This window comes from Leucoraja erinacea, chromosome 2 (genome assembly GCF_028641065.1).
Source record: "Leucoraja erinacea ecotype New England chromosome 2, Leri_hhj_1, whole genome shotgun sequence".
Classification (NCBI taxonomy): Eukaryota; Metazoa; Chordata; class Chondrichthyes; order Rajiformes; family Rajidae; genus Leucoraja; species Leucoraja erinaceus.
This window is the reverse complement of record NC_073378.1, coordinates 132,236,509-132,252,300: the sequence shown is the minus strand read 5'-3', so window position 1 is coordinate 132,252,300 and position 15,792 is coordinate 132,236,509. Positions and strand designations below refer to the sequence as shown.

Sequence of the window (15,792 nt, the reverse complement as noted above, 5' to 3'; positions counted from 1 at the left end):
CACGACTACTAGTGTTTAGAGATACAGCGCGGAAACAGGCCCTTCGGCCCACCGAGTCCGTACCTGCCAGCGATCCCCGCACACTAATGGCCCTGTCCCACGGTGCGAGTTCATTCCAAGAGCTCTCCCGAGTTTGCCCCGATTCGAACTCGGAGATTTACGGTAATGGCCACTCGTCGGTACTCGGGGCTCTCGTGGACATTTTTCAACATGTTGAAAAATATTCACGAGTCTTCCTGAGCTTATCTGCCGTTAGCGAGTCTTCCCGAGTACCTGCCGTTAGCGTTACGAGCCGCTAAGAGACGTCCCCGAGCTCCGACGTACCCGCTATGTTCATTCTCCCTGCTTACCACGAGTTTGTTTTTTTGTTTTTTAAACTCGGAAAAGAGCTCTTGGAATGAACTCGTACCGTGGGGCAGGGCCATAACACTATCCTACACACTAGGGACAATTTACAATTTTACCGAAGCCAATTAACCTACAGACCCGTACGTCTTCAGACTGTGGGAGGAAACCGGAGAACCAGTAGGAACCCTAAGCTTTCACAGGGAGAACGTACAAACTCCATACAGACAGCACCCCTGGTCAGGATCGAACCCGGGTCCCTGACACTGTAAGGCAGCAACTCTACCGCTGTACAGCCATGCCACCCCCTTTCACTCGTAAAATTTGTACACCTGCATCATTATGTGCCAACTAATGTACTTAATATCCTTCCCAACAAAGGCAGGCGTGCCAAGCATTTCCCTCATCTGATTCACCACTTTCAAGGGACCATGCACCAATCAATATTAGTCAGCTCTGTAAGGGGATCGGGGGTATGGAGTGAAGGCAGGTACGGGATACTGAGTTGGATGATCAGCCATGATCATATTGAATGGCGGTGCAGGCTCGAAGGGCCGAATGGCCTACTCCTGCACCTAATTTCTATGTTTCTAATATCCCTTTTATACCTTTCTTATCCATGTACCTGTTCAAATGTCTTAAACATTGTTATTCTACCCACCTCTACAGCTTTGAGCAGTTTGTTCCATATTCCCACCAATCCCTGTGTCGGGAAAGCTGAAGGAGGATCCTGTGTGAAGAAGGGTCCCAACCCAAAGCTTCACCTGTCCATGTTCTTCAGAGATGCTGCCTGACCCACTGGGTTACTGTGTGTATCTTTGTCATGTTTCGGCTAAGGCTATAATCACAGTTCAGTCTTACCTGTGCATGAAGTCGTGGAGATCCGGCTTCACCTGCTCCAGGATTGGCATCAAGTAGTTTAAGATATGTTTTGTGCTGTCCATTGTGGGATCCATGAAATCCCTGTTGGGTGCAAAGAAAAAAAGTGGAGCGGTTACCATTCCACCGCATGGATTACAAGGAGGTTTATGGGCCAAACAAGGGCAAATGTACAAAAAGTGCTGGAGTAACTCAGCAGGCCAGGCAGTACTTCCTGGAGAACTTGGGCGAGTGACGTCTGGAGCTAGGACCCCTTCCTCAGACTGCTCTTGAGATACTGCCTGTCCATGTTCTCCAGAGATGCTGCCTGGCCCGCTGATTTACTCCAGCACTTTGTGTCCTCTTGTGTAAATCAGCATCTGCAGGTCCTCTCTCCTACACGGGGAAAACGGGACTAGCTTAGAAGGCTGGCACGGACGAGTTGGGTCGAAGGGCCTGTTTGCCACAATTCACACGGCACCCTTCAGCAAGACTATCACTGCGCCCTCTGCCATGACTGGCGTTGTAGCCGCCATCCCATGCGCTAGCTCCAAACACCCAGTGCCCTTCCACATCTTCCGCTCCAGACTTCACAGCTCTCTGCTTCCAGGAGGAAGTCAACAAGTCCAGTTCTCTCTGATGGCCACCCGTTCATCGTACAGTAGATACCAAATAATTGCTCAGCATCGCCAAGGACTGCTCTCACCCCAACCATGGACTGTTTACCCTCCTACCATCCGGGAGGCGCTACAGGTCTCTCCGTTGCCAAACCAGCAGGTCGAGGAACAGCTTCTTCCCGGCGGCTGTCACTCTACTCAACAACGTACCTCGGTGACTGCCAATCACCACCCCCTCCCCCGGACACTTATTATTATTTATTCAAATCATGTGCTATGTCGCTCTTCCAGGGAGATGCTAAATGCATTTCGTTGTCTCTGTACTGTACACTCAGATCAGATTCAGATTCAATTTAATTGTCATTGTCAGTGTACAGTACAGAGACAACGAAATGCATTTAGCATCTCCCTGGAAGAGCGACATAGCACATGATTTGAATAAATAATAATTTATTATTACACTGACAATACAGTGACAGATACACTGACAATGACAATTAAAATTGAATCTGAATCTGAAAGGAAGCTTTGGCTATTCCACAAAGCAGGTCTTTCCAGAGTGCAGAGAAGCCAGAGAGGATGTGGCCAGGATGCAGCTTGAGTTACAGGGAGTTGGGCAGACTGAGGGATGATATAAAGGCGTGTAAAAGCATGAGGAGAATAGTTTGGGTTTTTTTTAGTTGTTACAGTTTAGAGATACAGCGTAGAAACAAGACCTTTGGCCCACCAAGTCTGCGCCACCCGCCCAGCAATTATCCGCACACTGCTTCTATCCACGCACGTGCCGTCAGGGTCGGCAAGGTCGGCACTGCCTACCCCGACTAAAATTATAACATAGTTATTACTAAATATAAATAGTAACGGCATGGGAGAATTATGCCTGTCTGAGAGACCGATCTCTTAGGTAGGCATAATTCTCCGTGCCTTTCATCCGCAGCACTTGTAACCCTTGAAGGTCTGTGCAGCCCACGTGCCGTCAGCGCTGCCTGAAACCGTCAATTTCAAACGGGGCTGAAGGCAGCTGAAATTCTGCCTTTGCAGCACTGCGCAGATGCAGCGCTGGTTTCTTGGCGGGGTTTTCAAATATGGTTTGTCAATATTTTAAGTGCATCTTAGGAAGCAAAAAGTGAAGAATGGAGTTCATGTACCAATAATGTGGTTAGTACATTTTGTGTTTATGTTTTTAAATACCGTATTTCCCGGGGTGAGGGGGTGGCGGAGGGAGAGAGCTCCTCTCACAGCGTTTGGGGAGTCTGGCCCGGGGTAAAGTTGCGGGGAGGACACGAATGTTGTGAAGGAGGAGTCGGGAGCATGCCATTTGCGACGCTCCTTGCATGGAGGCGTGCAATGCCACCGCATTGAGGCCAGGGGAGTGGGGGGGAGAGAAGTAGCTTGGGTGGCTGTGAGTGGCCGCTGGGCCGGACAGCGGAACCAGCCACCACCTTAGCTCCTTCTGCCGGCCCCCCGCTCACCTTTGGCAGCTCTCCGTCTAAAAACCTCTCTCTTGGTTCTTGGTCCTCCAAAATATTCTAAATGGAATTTAAACTGGAGGTGGTGGAGGGAGGACTTAAGCCAGAAAGGGTTTTTGGTCTCCTGCCGCTCACTGGCCTCACTCACGTCAGGTTGAGGTTACTCGGCTGTGGGAATTTAAGGACTTGCTGGAAGCGGCTGACATGAGCGAGCGGCAGGTGAGAGATGTTCAGACGGAGAGTACTGCAAGAGGTGAGCGGGCCGGCAGAAGGCGCTGAAGTGGCGGCCAGTTCTGCTGTCGGCTCCCGGCGGCCGCTCGCAGTTCCCCGAGCTGCTTCTATCCCCGGCTACAATGTGGTGGCTCCGCGCCCGGAGCGCTGCCGCAGCGGTGAGTGAGTTACTGGCATTATCCCCGACCCCCTCCTTCTCAACACTCCTGCCCTCCCCGCAACTTTACCCCTGGCACAGACTCTCCACACGCTGTGAAAGGAACTCTCCCCCCAATTGGTCCCTTGAACAAGTGTTGTCATTTAATAAGATGACAACTGATTCAACTTGTCCCTGTGCTCCCGTTTTTCCCCACCATCTCTCCACCTGCCATCACCCTTCACCCCCCACTCATTCAGTCATTCAGAATAAAGGAGACTTGGAAGCCTTGGGCAAATTGAATTGTTACTGTCTTTATTTTTATTTTTTATTTTTACGGAGAGAACGTTCTGCGCATGCGCGGTTTAATTTTTTTATTTTTTTTAAACCGACTGACTCTGACTAATTACTCACGACATGTGCTTGGTTCTATCCCACACACTAGGGACACTTTACAGAAGCCAATTAACCTACAAACCCACACGTTTTTATTGGCGTTCTGCAAATGGCAACTCAAATTTCACTACTCCAATTGGTGTATGTGACAATAAATGTCCTTTGTCCTTGGAACGTGGGAGGAAACTGGAGAACCCAGACGAAACCCACGCGGTCATACGGGGAACGTACAGCACCCGTAGTTTGGATCGAACAGGGTCACTGCCGCTGTAAGGCAGAAACTCTATTGCTGCGCCACTGTGCGGAGCTGCGGGTCTGTGGAGCGGCTGCGGGCGGCGGCGCTGAACTTTCCATCGGGAGCCTGGGATCTCCTGATGAGATCGCCAGTTGAGCTCCATTCGGCGCAGCCCTGTCGGCTCCGGAAGCCACGGTCTCGAGTAAGGAGGCCCGACTATGGGTGGACATGGGGATGGGACTGGACTTTGTGCCTTTTGATGTTGATGTTGAACTATCTATTACTGTCATGTTGTATTCTTTTTTAATGTGCTGCATGGCAAAAAGAATTTCACTACACCTAGGTGTATGTGACAAAATAAATTTGAAATTTGAATTTGAATTTGGAATCAAGAACTAGAGGGCATTGTTTTAAAGTGGGAGGGGAATGATTTAATAGGAACCCGAGGGGGCAACATTTTCACAAAGAGGTAGTGGGTATATGGAACGAGCCTTCACCTGAGATGATGGGAGGACAGTATCTCCATGAGTGCAATGGCCATCCGTTCACCGACCATCAGGAGGATGGTCACAACGATATCATGGAAGCCTTGATAATAATGAAGCTGCTTGTTCCTTTGCAAAACGTAAAGGATGACATTAATCAGTTGCTCTTGTAGGACTGCTCGCTGATCAGCCCGCATCCCTGAGAGGAACATAAAATGTAATACATTAAATAAATAGCAGAGAACTGTGGACATAGCCCAATCCGTCACACAGACCAGCTTCCCCACCATTCACTCCAACTACACCCACACTGCCGTGGGAAAGCAGCAAACACAATCAAAGACTAGTCCCACCCCGGTCCTCCGAGTCAGCATGGATTTACGAAGGGGAAATCATGCTCGACTAATCTTCTGGAATTTTTTGAAGATGTAACTAGGCAAATGGACAAGGGAGAGCCAGTGGATGTAGTGTACCGGGACTTTCAGAAAGCATTTGATAAGGCCCCACATAGGAGATTAGTGGGCAAAATTAGGGCACACGGTATTGAGGATAGAGTGCTGACATGGATAGAAAATTGGTTGGCGGACGGGAAACAAAGAGTAGGGATTAACGGGTCCCTTTCAGAATGGCAGGCAGTGAGTAGTGGGGTACCGCAAGGCTCGGTGTTGGAACCTCAGCTATTGACAATATATATTAATGATTTGGATGAAGGGATTCAAAGTAACATTAGCAAATTTGCAGATGACACAAAGCTGAGTGGCAGTGTGAACTGTGAGAAGGATGCTATGAGCATGCAGGGTGAATTGGACAGGTTGGGTGAGTGGGCAGATGCATGGCAGATGCAGTTTAATGTGGATAAATGTGAGGTTGTCCACTTTGGTAGCAAAATCAGGAAGGAAGATTATTATCAAGTTGAGAAAAGGGGAAGTACAACGGGATCACGGCGGGTCCTTGTTCATCAGCCAATGAAAGTAAGCATGCAGGTACAGCAGGCAGTGAAGAAAGCAAATGGCATATTGGCCTTCATAACAAGAGGTTGAGTATAGGAGCAAAAAGGTCCTTCTGCAGAAGTACAGGGCCCCAGTGAGACCACACCTGGAGTATTTTGCGAAATTTTTGTCTCCAAATTTGAGGAAGGCCATTCTTGCTATTGAGGGAGTGCAGCATAGGATCATGGCTGATCATCCAACTCAGTATCCCGTACCTGCCTTCTCTCCATACCCCCTGATCCCTTTAGCCACAAGGGCCACATCTAACTCCCTCTTAAATATAGCCAATGAACTGGCCTCAACTACCTTCTGTGGCAGAGAATTCCAGAGATTCACCACTCTCTGTGTGAAAAATGTTTTCCTCATCTCTGTCCTAAAAGATTTCCCCTTTATCCTTAAACTGTGACCCCTTGTTCTGGACTTCCCCAACATCGGGAACAATCTTCCTGCATCTAGCCTATCCAACCCCTTAAGAATTATGTACGTTTCTATAAGATCCCCCCTCAACCTTCTAAATTCTAGCGAATACAAACAGAGTCTATCCAGTCTTTCTTCATATGAAAGTCCTGACATCCCAGGAATCAGTCTGGTGAACCTTCTCTGTACTCCCTCTATGGCAAGAATGTCTGTATGCAATACTCCAGGTGTGGTCTCACCAAGACCCTGTACAACTGCAGTAGAACCTCCCTGCTCCTATACTCAAATCCAGAGAGTTGTGAGTCTGTGGAATTCTCTGCCTCAGAGGGCGGTGGAGGGCGCTTCTCTGGAAACTTTCAAGAGAGAGGTAGATAGGGCTCTTGAAGATAGCGGAGTTAGGGGATATGGGGAGAAGACATTAGGCAATAGGTGCAGGAGTAGGTCATTCGGCCCTTCGAGCCAGCACCACCATTCAATGTGATCATGGCTGATCATCCCCAATCAGTACCCCGTTTCTAATAGACAATAGGTGCAGGAGTAGGCCAATCGGCCCTTTGGGTAGAAGGTAGGAATGGGGTACTGATTGGGGATGATCAGCCATGATCAAACTGAATGGTGGTGCTGGCTTGAAGGGCCGAATGGCCTACTCTGGCACCTATTGTCTATTCCTTCTTCCCCCCCTCTCCGGACAACAGAAGATACAAAAGCTTAAAAGCACGCATGACCAGATTCAGAAACAGCTTCTTCCCCGATGTTATCCGACTATTGAATGGTCCCTGCATAGAAAACAAAATGCTGGAGTAACTTAGCGGGTTAGGCAGCATCTCTGGAGGATGTGGTTAGGTGACGTTTCAGGTCGGGACCCTTTTTCTCCCAGAATGAAATGTCAAAGATTAGAGGGCTTGGGTTTGTGAAAGGGGCAAAGTTTAGAGAAGTAGTAACAAGGACTGATCGCAGTGATGCGGAGAAAGATGGAATAGAGGTGGGAGCTGGTTGGAAAAGTGGTAGAATGTCACCTATGCACATCTTGCAGGGATGCTGCCTGACCTGCTGGGTTACTCCAGCACATTGTGTCTTTAAAAAAAACAAAAATGCAAGCCAGCACCTGCAGTTTCTTGTTTCAACTTCTTTCATCTTTGCCCCAAGCCCTCTAGTGTTGACATTTCCATCCTGGGAGGAAAAAGGTTCTGCTCTTCTAACCTACCTATACTCTCACCATTTTATACACTTCGATCAGGGCAGCACGATGGTACAGCAGCAGAGTTGCTGCCTTTACGGAGCCAGAGATCCGGGTTCAATCCTAACTACGGATGCTGTCTGTAAGGAGTTTGTACGTTCTACCCATGACCCGTGTGGGTTTTCTCCGGGTGCTCCAGTTTCCTCCCACATTCCAAAGACATACAGGTTTGTAGTTTAACTGATTTTGTTTAAAATAGTTGTAAAATTGCCCCTGGTGTGTGGGATAGTACAGAGATCGTTGGTCGGCGCTGGGCTGAAGGGCCTGCTTCTGCACTGTATTCTGGCAGGCAGGTTTCCCCACTGATACACGGGTGGGTTTAAACTAAATAGTGGGGGGGGGGGGAGGAGACCAACTGGAGATACAAGCATGGAGCTAAAGGGAAAGAGAGTGTAAGGAAAGTTCAGAAAGACACCAGAATTAACAGGGCAGAAAGCTCAAGAGGCGATAGGAGGGTATGGCCAAGTGAAATAGGAATCGATGTGAAAGGTGAGAGGATTAATGGATTAAAAGTATTATATATGAATGCACGAAGTATAAGAAATAAAGTGGATGAGCTTGAGGCTCAGTTAGAAATTGGCAGATATGATGTTGTGAGAATTACTGAGACATGGCTGCAAGAGGACCAGGGCTGGGAACTGAACATTCAAGGGTACAAGTCCTATCGAAAAGACAGGTGGGCTGAGGGGGTGGGGTAGCTCTGTTGGTGAGGTAGCTCTGTTGGTGAGGAGCTCCTCTCCTCTCCCCCCCTTCCTCTCCTCCCCCCCCTCCCCTCTCCCTCTCCTCCACACACCCTACCTGCTCCCCACCTCTCCCCCTCACCCCCCTCTCACTCCCCGTCACTCTCGCCCTCTCTCTCTCCTCCCCCCCCCTTCCCCCCCCTCACCCACCCTCCCTCCAGCTTCTCCTCTCCCCACCGCACCCCTCGTCTCCTCTCCTCCTCCCCCTCTCTCCCCCTTTTTCTCTCCCCCCCCCCCTCTCTCCCCCCCCCATTCCTCCCCTAAACCCCCCCCCCTCCACACGCCCCCACCCCCTTCCCTCCACACACCCCTACCCCCTTCCTTCCACCCTCCATGCTCCCCACCTCTCCCCTCTCAGCACATCAGCACATCCTCTCTCTCCCTCTTTCCCCTCCTCCTCTCCTCTCCCTCCTTTCCTCTCCCCTCTTTTTCTCCTCCCCTCCCCTCCCCCACCATTCCTCCCATAAACCCCCTACCCTCCACACACCCTCTACCCCCTTCCCTCCCCCCTCCCTCCCCCTCCCTGCTCCCCCTCCCCTCTCAGCACTCCCTCTCTCCAGCTTTCCCCTCTCTCTCCCACTCCTCGCTCTCCCCCCCCCCCTCTCCCCTCCTCTTTGCTCCTCCCCCCCCCCCCCCTTCTCCTCCTCCTCCTTCTATGAGGATGCAAGGTGACTTGGACAGGTTGGGTGAGTGAGCAGATGCAGTTTAATGTGGATAAATGTGAGTGGCACTTTGGTTGCAAAAACAGGAAGGCAGATTATTATCTGAATGGTTCTTCTTTCGTGTGGCGTGCACAGCCTAAAGTTGTAGGACAACTTGTTCTATTTGATCTTCTGTCTGTGCACGTCGAGTTGATTGTATTAGTCGAAACAGGGCGGACCACGTGGAGGTTGCAATCTTCCACCCCATCTGAATGGTGTCAAGATGGGAAAAGGGGAAGTACAACGAGATCAGGGGGTCCTTGTTCATCAGTCACTGATAGTAAGCATGCAGGTACAGCAGGCAGTGAAGAAAGCTAATGGCATGTTGGCCTTCATAACAAGAGGAGTTGAGTATAAGAGCAAAGAGGTCCTTCTGCAGTTATACAGGGCCCTAGTGATACTACACCTGGAGTGTTGTGTGCAGTTTTGGTCTCAAGATTTGTGGAAGGACATTCTTGCTATTGAGGGAGTGCAGGGTAGGTTTACAAGGTTAATTCCCTGGGATGGCGGGACTGTCATTTGTTGATAGAATGAAGCGGCTGGGCTTGTACACTCTGGAATTTAGAAGGATAAGAAGGGATCTTATTGAAACATATAAGATTATTAAAGGTTTGGACACGCTAGAGGCAGGAAATATGTTTCTGATTTTAGGGAAATCCAGAACTATTGTATTGTATTGTATATCTTTATTGTCATTTCCTGAGTATTCGCATACCCAGAGGAAACAAAAAAACGTTGCTCAACCAGTGTCCATTCAGTGTGCATGAAAAAATAAATAGAAATAAAAAATACATGTATCATGAACAAATTTAACACTCTACTAAACATTCAACAGCCGTTCCGACCGGCAGCGGCACAACAGTGGCTCTGCTGCAGTGTGGGGGTTTGTGCGCGATACTTGGCAGGGGGCAAAGTCCATTTAACAGTCTTATAGCCTGTGGGAAGAAGCTGAGGAGCATCCTGCTGGTTTTGCAGCTAATGCTCCTGTACCTCTTCCCAGATGGGAGGATGGAGAAAATGTCATGCGATGGGTGGTAAGAGTCTTTGATGATGGAGATGGCTCTGCTGATACATCTCTTCCTGTATATGTCCAGCAGGAAGGGGAGTGGAGCACCAATAATCCTGCTTGCGGTCTTCACTATCCTGTCTAGTTGGTGCCGTTCGTACGCCTTGCAGCTCCCGAACCAGGAAGTGATGCCGTAGGTCAGTGTGCTCTCGACAGTCCCCCTATAAAAAGTCCGTAGGTGTGTATGTGCTCTCGACAGTCCCCCTATAACTAGGGGCCACAGTTTAAGAATAAGGGGTAGGCCATTTAGAACGGAGATGAGGAAAAACTTTTTCACGCAGAGAATTGTGAGTTTGTGGAATTCTCTGCCTCAGAAGGCAGTGGAGGCAAATTCTCAGGATGCTTTCAAGAGTTAGATAGATAGACATCTTAAAGATAGCAGAGTCAGGGGATATGGCGAGAAGGCAGGAGCGGGGTACCGATTGTGGATGATCAGCCATGATCACATTGAATGGCGGCTCGAAGGGCCTACTCCTGCACCTATTGTCCATCTCTAAACTAAACTAAAATAAACTAAAGGTACCCACCTCAACCTCCAATACTTCGGATCAGATTGGTCACAGAGCGACAAGGATTAATTTCAAGAATTTCAAGGAGTTCATCTTTGCAGACTCACCAGAAGGAAACCTGCGCAGTGACCGCTGTACATCCATGACGACCTGGCTGTAGTCTTTGTGGCCTTCCCTTATATCCTTACCTGAAGAGAAATGAGAAACCACATTTCAACCTAATTCTCCTGGAACATTCCAAATTCCCTGCATGTTTTGCCAAGGGATACAAATCACACCATCCCCCGAAACCCCTTGCTAACTCCGGCATGGTGGCGCAGCAGTACAGTTGTTGCGTTACAGCACTTGCAGCGCTGAGGAGCCGGTTTTGCTCCCAACAACGGGTGCTGTCTGTACGAAGTTTGGACGTTCTCCCCGTGACCGTGTGGGGGTTTCTCAGAGATTTTCTGTTTCCTCTCACATTTCTAAGACGTACAGGTTTGTAGGCTAATTGGCTTGGTATAAATGTAACATGTCCCTTGTGTGTCCCTAGTAGAATAGTGTTAGTGTACAGGGATTGCTGGTCGGTGCGGACCTGGTTTCCACACTGTATCTCTAAACCAAACTGAACAGAACTATTGTACAGTCACAGAGGAAGCTGCCCTTGCTGAAAATAGTTGATTTAGCTAGGGAGGGTGGTGAGAATATAGTGCCCCCCTCATGGCCACAAAACAGCCAGCATCTCTGGAGAAAAGGAATAGGTGACGTTTCGGGTCAAGACCATTCTTCAGATTGAGAGTCAGGGGAGAGGGAGCGATGAGCCAACAATGGACTAGTCAGGGCTCCACATTTCCTTGATCATTGTTGCTGGCTTTGATCTGTCCTTTTGCACACCTTTCAATGGTTCTATTTATTTAAGAATGAAATCGAAGGCAGCCAAAAATGCTGGAGAAACAGCGGGTGAGGCGGTACCTATGGAGCGAAGGAAATAGGCGACGTTTCGGGTCGAGACCCTTCTTCAATTTTCTTACCTCTCGGTTCCCTCTTCTCTGACTCTCAGTCTGAAGAATATTATATCCTCTGCTCATGCATGTCGTGCAGCCACGGAAATCGCTATCAAAATATGGGGGGGGGCCGGGGGACAGAATTTCTTGGCAGCCGCGAGCGCATGCACACACATACACATGCTCACACACACACACGAGGCTTCGGAGGCTCAATCCAGCGCTAAATGCAGCTCAACTCTGCCTATCTCGCCGGATTAACCTACAGCCCTGCCTGGACACCAGCCTGGAGTCGTGGAGGTAGTGCTGCTTCTCCGCGCTGGCTGTAAACCTGGGCCATATTTCCCGTAAGTCCAGGCAGGGCTGGAGGTTAACCTGGCAGGCAGAGTTGAGCTGGGTTTAGCACTGCTTCTCTGCGCTGGCTGTGGGCCTGGGGGCACAGGTCCCAACGTCTCTGGCCAACCCCAGGTATGGCGGGAACGGGGATTGTCCAGTGGCGGTTCGCCCGCCTCTATTGATGCTGACCGATGTCCCTCCCGTCCAATAGGTGCCTGCGATCAACAGTCCCTACCCCACGGAAAGCGGAGATTTCACCGTGTCCCCCTCCCCCCCCAGGAGATCCTGGGGGGGCCAGTGGTGTAATTGCACTGACGTACAGTGTGATCTGATGCAAAGCGCTGCAGTAACTCGGCGGTTCAGACATCTCGGGAGATCGGCTACTGTCCATTCCCTACACAGATGCTGCCTGACCCGCCGAGTTCCTCCAGCACGGTGTGGGCGGCATGGAGGCGCAACGTTAGAGCTGTTGCCTTACAGCGCTTGCAGCGCCGGAGACCAGAGTTGAACCCTGTCTGTATGGAGATTATACGTTCTCCCTGTGACCGCATGGGTCTCTCCGGTTTCTTCCCACACTCCAAAGACGTACAGGTTTGTAGGTTCATTGGCTTGGTATGTGAAAATTGGCCCTTGTGTGCAGAGGATAGTGTTAATGTGCAAGGATCGCTGGTTGGTGCGGACTCGGTGGGCCGAAGTGCCTGTTTTCCGTGCCGTATCTCTAAACTAAACTAAAACAAAATAGTCCCCGACTTACCCGGTTTTGAAGGCAGGGTGTAAACGTTGACGTTGAGCAGCTTGGGCCAAACCTTCCTGCGGATCTCATCACTCAGCAGCCCGCCCTCACTAACTGCGCACTGCCGCAGGGTCTTCACGTCCACGGGGTCGGCGTTCACAGCCTGGTGAATGACCAGCTGCTTCCGCTTCTTCTTTGATTCGATTTCTGCGGAAGGACAGAGTCTGCACTCAGAACAAGTCACCGGAACCGCAGCAGAGCCGACCAACTCTGCCCAGAAATACAGCATGGAAACAGGCCCTACAGCGTAGGTTCACCAGGTTAATTCCCAGGATGGCGGGACTGTCAATATGATGAAAGAATGGAGTGACTGGGCTTGTATTCACTGAAATTTAGAAGGATGAGAGGAGGTCTTATAGAAACATATAAAAATTATTAAGGGACTGGACACGCTACAGGCAGGAAACATGTTGGGAGAGTCCAGAACCGTGGGCGACAATTTAAGAATAAGGAGTAAGCCATTTAGAACGGAGACGACAAAACACTTTTTCACACAGAGAGTTGTGAATCTGTGGAATTGTCAGCCTCAGAAGACAGTGGAGGCCAATTCACTGGATGCTTTCAAGAGAGTATTTGATGGCGCTCTTAGGGCAAGCGGAGTCAGGGCATATGGGGAGAAGGCAGGAACGGGGTACTGATTGGGGATGATCAGTGAATGGTGGTGCTGGCTCGAAGGGTTGAATGGCCTACTCCTGCACCTATTGTCTACCTACCAGACCGGCTACCTCGCCCACCCACCACCCTGACACCCACCCACCCACCTTGCCACCCACCCCCCACCACCCTGACACCCACCCACCCACCTTGCCACCCACCCACCACCCACCCACCCACCCACCACCCCACCCACCCACCCCTGCCACCCACCACCACCACTGACACCCACCCACCCACCCCGCCACCCACCCACCACCTTGCCACCCACCCACCACCCAATACCCCACCCACCCACCCACCACCCTGACCCCACCACCACCCACTACCCCCCCACCCCCCCGACACCCCACCACCCACCCAACCACTACTTACCCACTAGCCACCCATGCACCCCCCACCCACCCACTACCCCGTCCACCCCCACTACTCCCCAACCACCCATCCACCCGCTACCCCACCCGCTACCCCCCCCCACCCCCCATAACGCCTCCACAGCCGCTCCCCATCCCCGGTGTGAGACGCCGCTCGTTACCGCTGGGCCGGGCCGAGCTCCTGTGCTGTGTGTGAGCAGCCGGTTACCTGCGCCGCCGCCGCCCCGCCGGCCCCCGCTTGAGCCGTTACCCGCCGCCGTTAAACTGTTCCGCCGGCTCCTGCGGCCGCTCATCCTCCTCCTGCTGCCGCCGGTTCCCCGCCCGCTGCTGCCGCCGCCGCCGCTGCTGCGGTTATTTAACAGCCGGGGAGCCGTGGGCCGTCAACCGGCACCGGGGCCGCCATTGCCCCGCTCCCCGCCGGCACCGGCCATTGCCCCGCCCCCGCGCTCTCCCATTGGTGGAGGGGCCGCACTATCCCGCCCCCCGCGCTCTCCCATTGGTGGAGGGGGCGTTATGCCCCGCCCCCCGCGCTCTCCCATTGGTGGAGGGGCCACCACTCTCCCATGTCCCGCCCCCCCCTCGCGCTCTCCCATTGGTGGGGAGCCCGCACTATCCCGCCCCTCGCACTCTCCCATTGGTGGAGGGCCCACCATGTCCCCCCGCGCTCTCCCATTGGTGGAGGGGCCGCACTATCCCGCCCCCCCGCGCTCTCCCATTGGTGGAGGGCCCGCACTATCCCGCACTATCCCGCCCCCGCGCACTCTCCCATTGGTGGAGGGCCCATCATGTTCCGCCCCGCGTTCTCCCATTGGTGGAGGGTTACTGTCATGTGCTGAGAGAATGGAGCGGCTGGGCTTGTATACTCTGGAGTTTAGAAGGATAAGAGGGTTTCTTATTGAAACATATAATGTTATGAAGGGATTGGACACGCTATAGGCAGGAAACATGTTCCCGATGTTGGGGGAATCCACAACCAGGGGCCACAGTTTAAGAATAAGGGGTAAGCCATTTAGAACGGAGATGAGGAAACACTTTTTCACCCAGAGAGTAGTGAGTCTGTGGAATTCTCTGCCTCAGAGGGTGGTGGATTCTTTCAAGAGAGAGCTAGATAGGGCTCTTAAAGCACACTAATCTGCGTCCACCAGCCAATTTGGTTCCAGCCCCGCCACTCCCTTGTGATTGTCGCCAGGGCTGCCCCTTTCCATCTGAAAGCCTTTCCACCTGAACTTCCCCCTCTATCCGTCACATACAGCATCTCGTAAACCCCCTCCCTAGTCCTGTGAACATCCATCTGCCCATGCCTCAGCCCCAACACACGCTATCCTGCCTATCGAGAGAGCTAGATAAAGCTGGTAAAGATAGCGGAGTCAGGGGATATGGGGAGAAAGCAGGAACAGAGTACTGATTGTGGATGATCAGCCATGACCACATTGAATGGCAGTGTTGGCTCGAAGGGCCGAATGGCCTACTCCTGCACCTATTGTCTATTGAAACAAAGAACTGCAGATGCTGGTTTATACCCAAGATGGACACAAAGTGCTGGAGTAACACAGCAGGTCAGGCAGCATCTCTGGAGATAAAGGACGGGTGATGTTTCGGGTCGGGATCCTTCTTCAATATGAACAGCTCTGCACCACCCCTCCTTTCTACTTTTAATGTGAAATATCACTCATCCATAAATGCTGGTTGACCTACTGAGTTGCTCCAGCATTTTGTCTATCCTCACTGCAGAAATGTCAGGGCATAGAAACAGGCCCTTTGGCCCATCACTGTTATGCCGACCATTATTACTATTTATATGAATGCCACTTGCCCGTATTAACTTCATATCCTTTTATGTCTTGCTCATTCAAGATGCTTTGTATATGTTGTTAACTGGTCCTGCCTCCACTATCTTCTCTAGTAGCTCGGTGGGCTGAAGTGCCCTCTTTAGTCGCCGGGTCGTGGGTTCTAGTCCCATATTGGACAACACTTTCTTTATCCAATATCTATATCTCATTCCAGACACCAGACAAGGGCTGAAATCCTGGGGGGACGACTGGGGCCTGTTCCCCCCCACCATGTTTTGAGAGATGGGGGACAATCCATCCATCCCATGTCTTGTGACCTGGGCGCTACAGCCAGTCCCAATTCGCCTGCCCCAGGTCTGGCTGTAGCGCCCAGGACAGCTGGCCTACCCCACACTCCAAAGATGTGCAGGTTTGTAGGTTAAGTGCTTCGG

At 51.3% G+C, this 15,792-nt stretch overlaps 1 protein-coding gene across 1 annotated transcript in view; it reads right to left on the bottom strand.

Annotated features, from left to right (window-relative positions):
* zgc:63863 (uncharacterized protein LOC393372 homolog) overlaps window positions 1-13,982 on the bottom strand; it is a 40,118-nt gene extending 26,136 nt beyond the window's left edge. The window contains exons 1-5 of the mRNA XM_055665493.1: window positions 13,780-13,982; window positions 12,505-12,690; window positions 10,539-10,619; window positions 4,785-4,971; window positions 1,207-1,308 (exon numbers count right to left, since the gene is read on the bottom strand). Coding sequence (XP_055521468.1) covers window positions 1,207-1,308; window positions 4,785-4,971; window positions 10,539-10,619; window positions 12,505-12,690; window positions 13,780-13,864 — 641 coding nt within the window. The 5' untranslated portion in view covers window positions 13,865-13,982. The remainder of the gene's footprint in view (window positions 1-1,206; window positions 1,309-4,784; window positions 4,972-10,538; window positions 10,620-12,504; window positions 12,691-13,779) is intronic.
* Window positions 13,983-15,792: the final 1,810 nt, after the last annotated feature.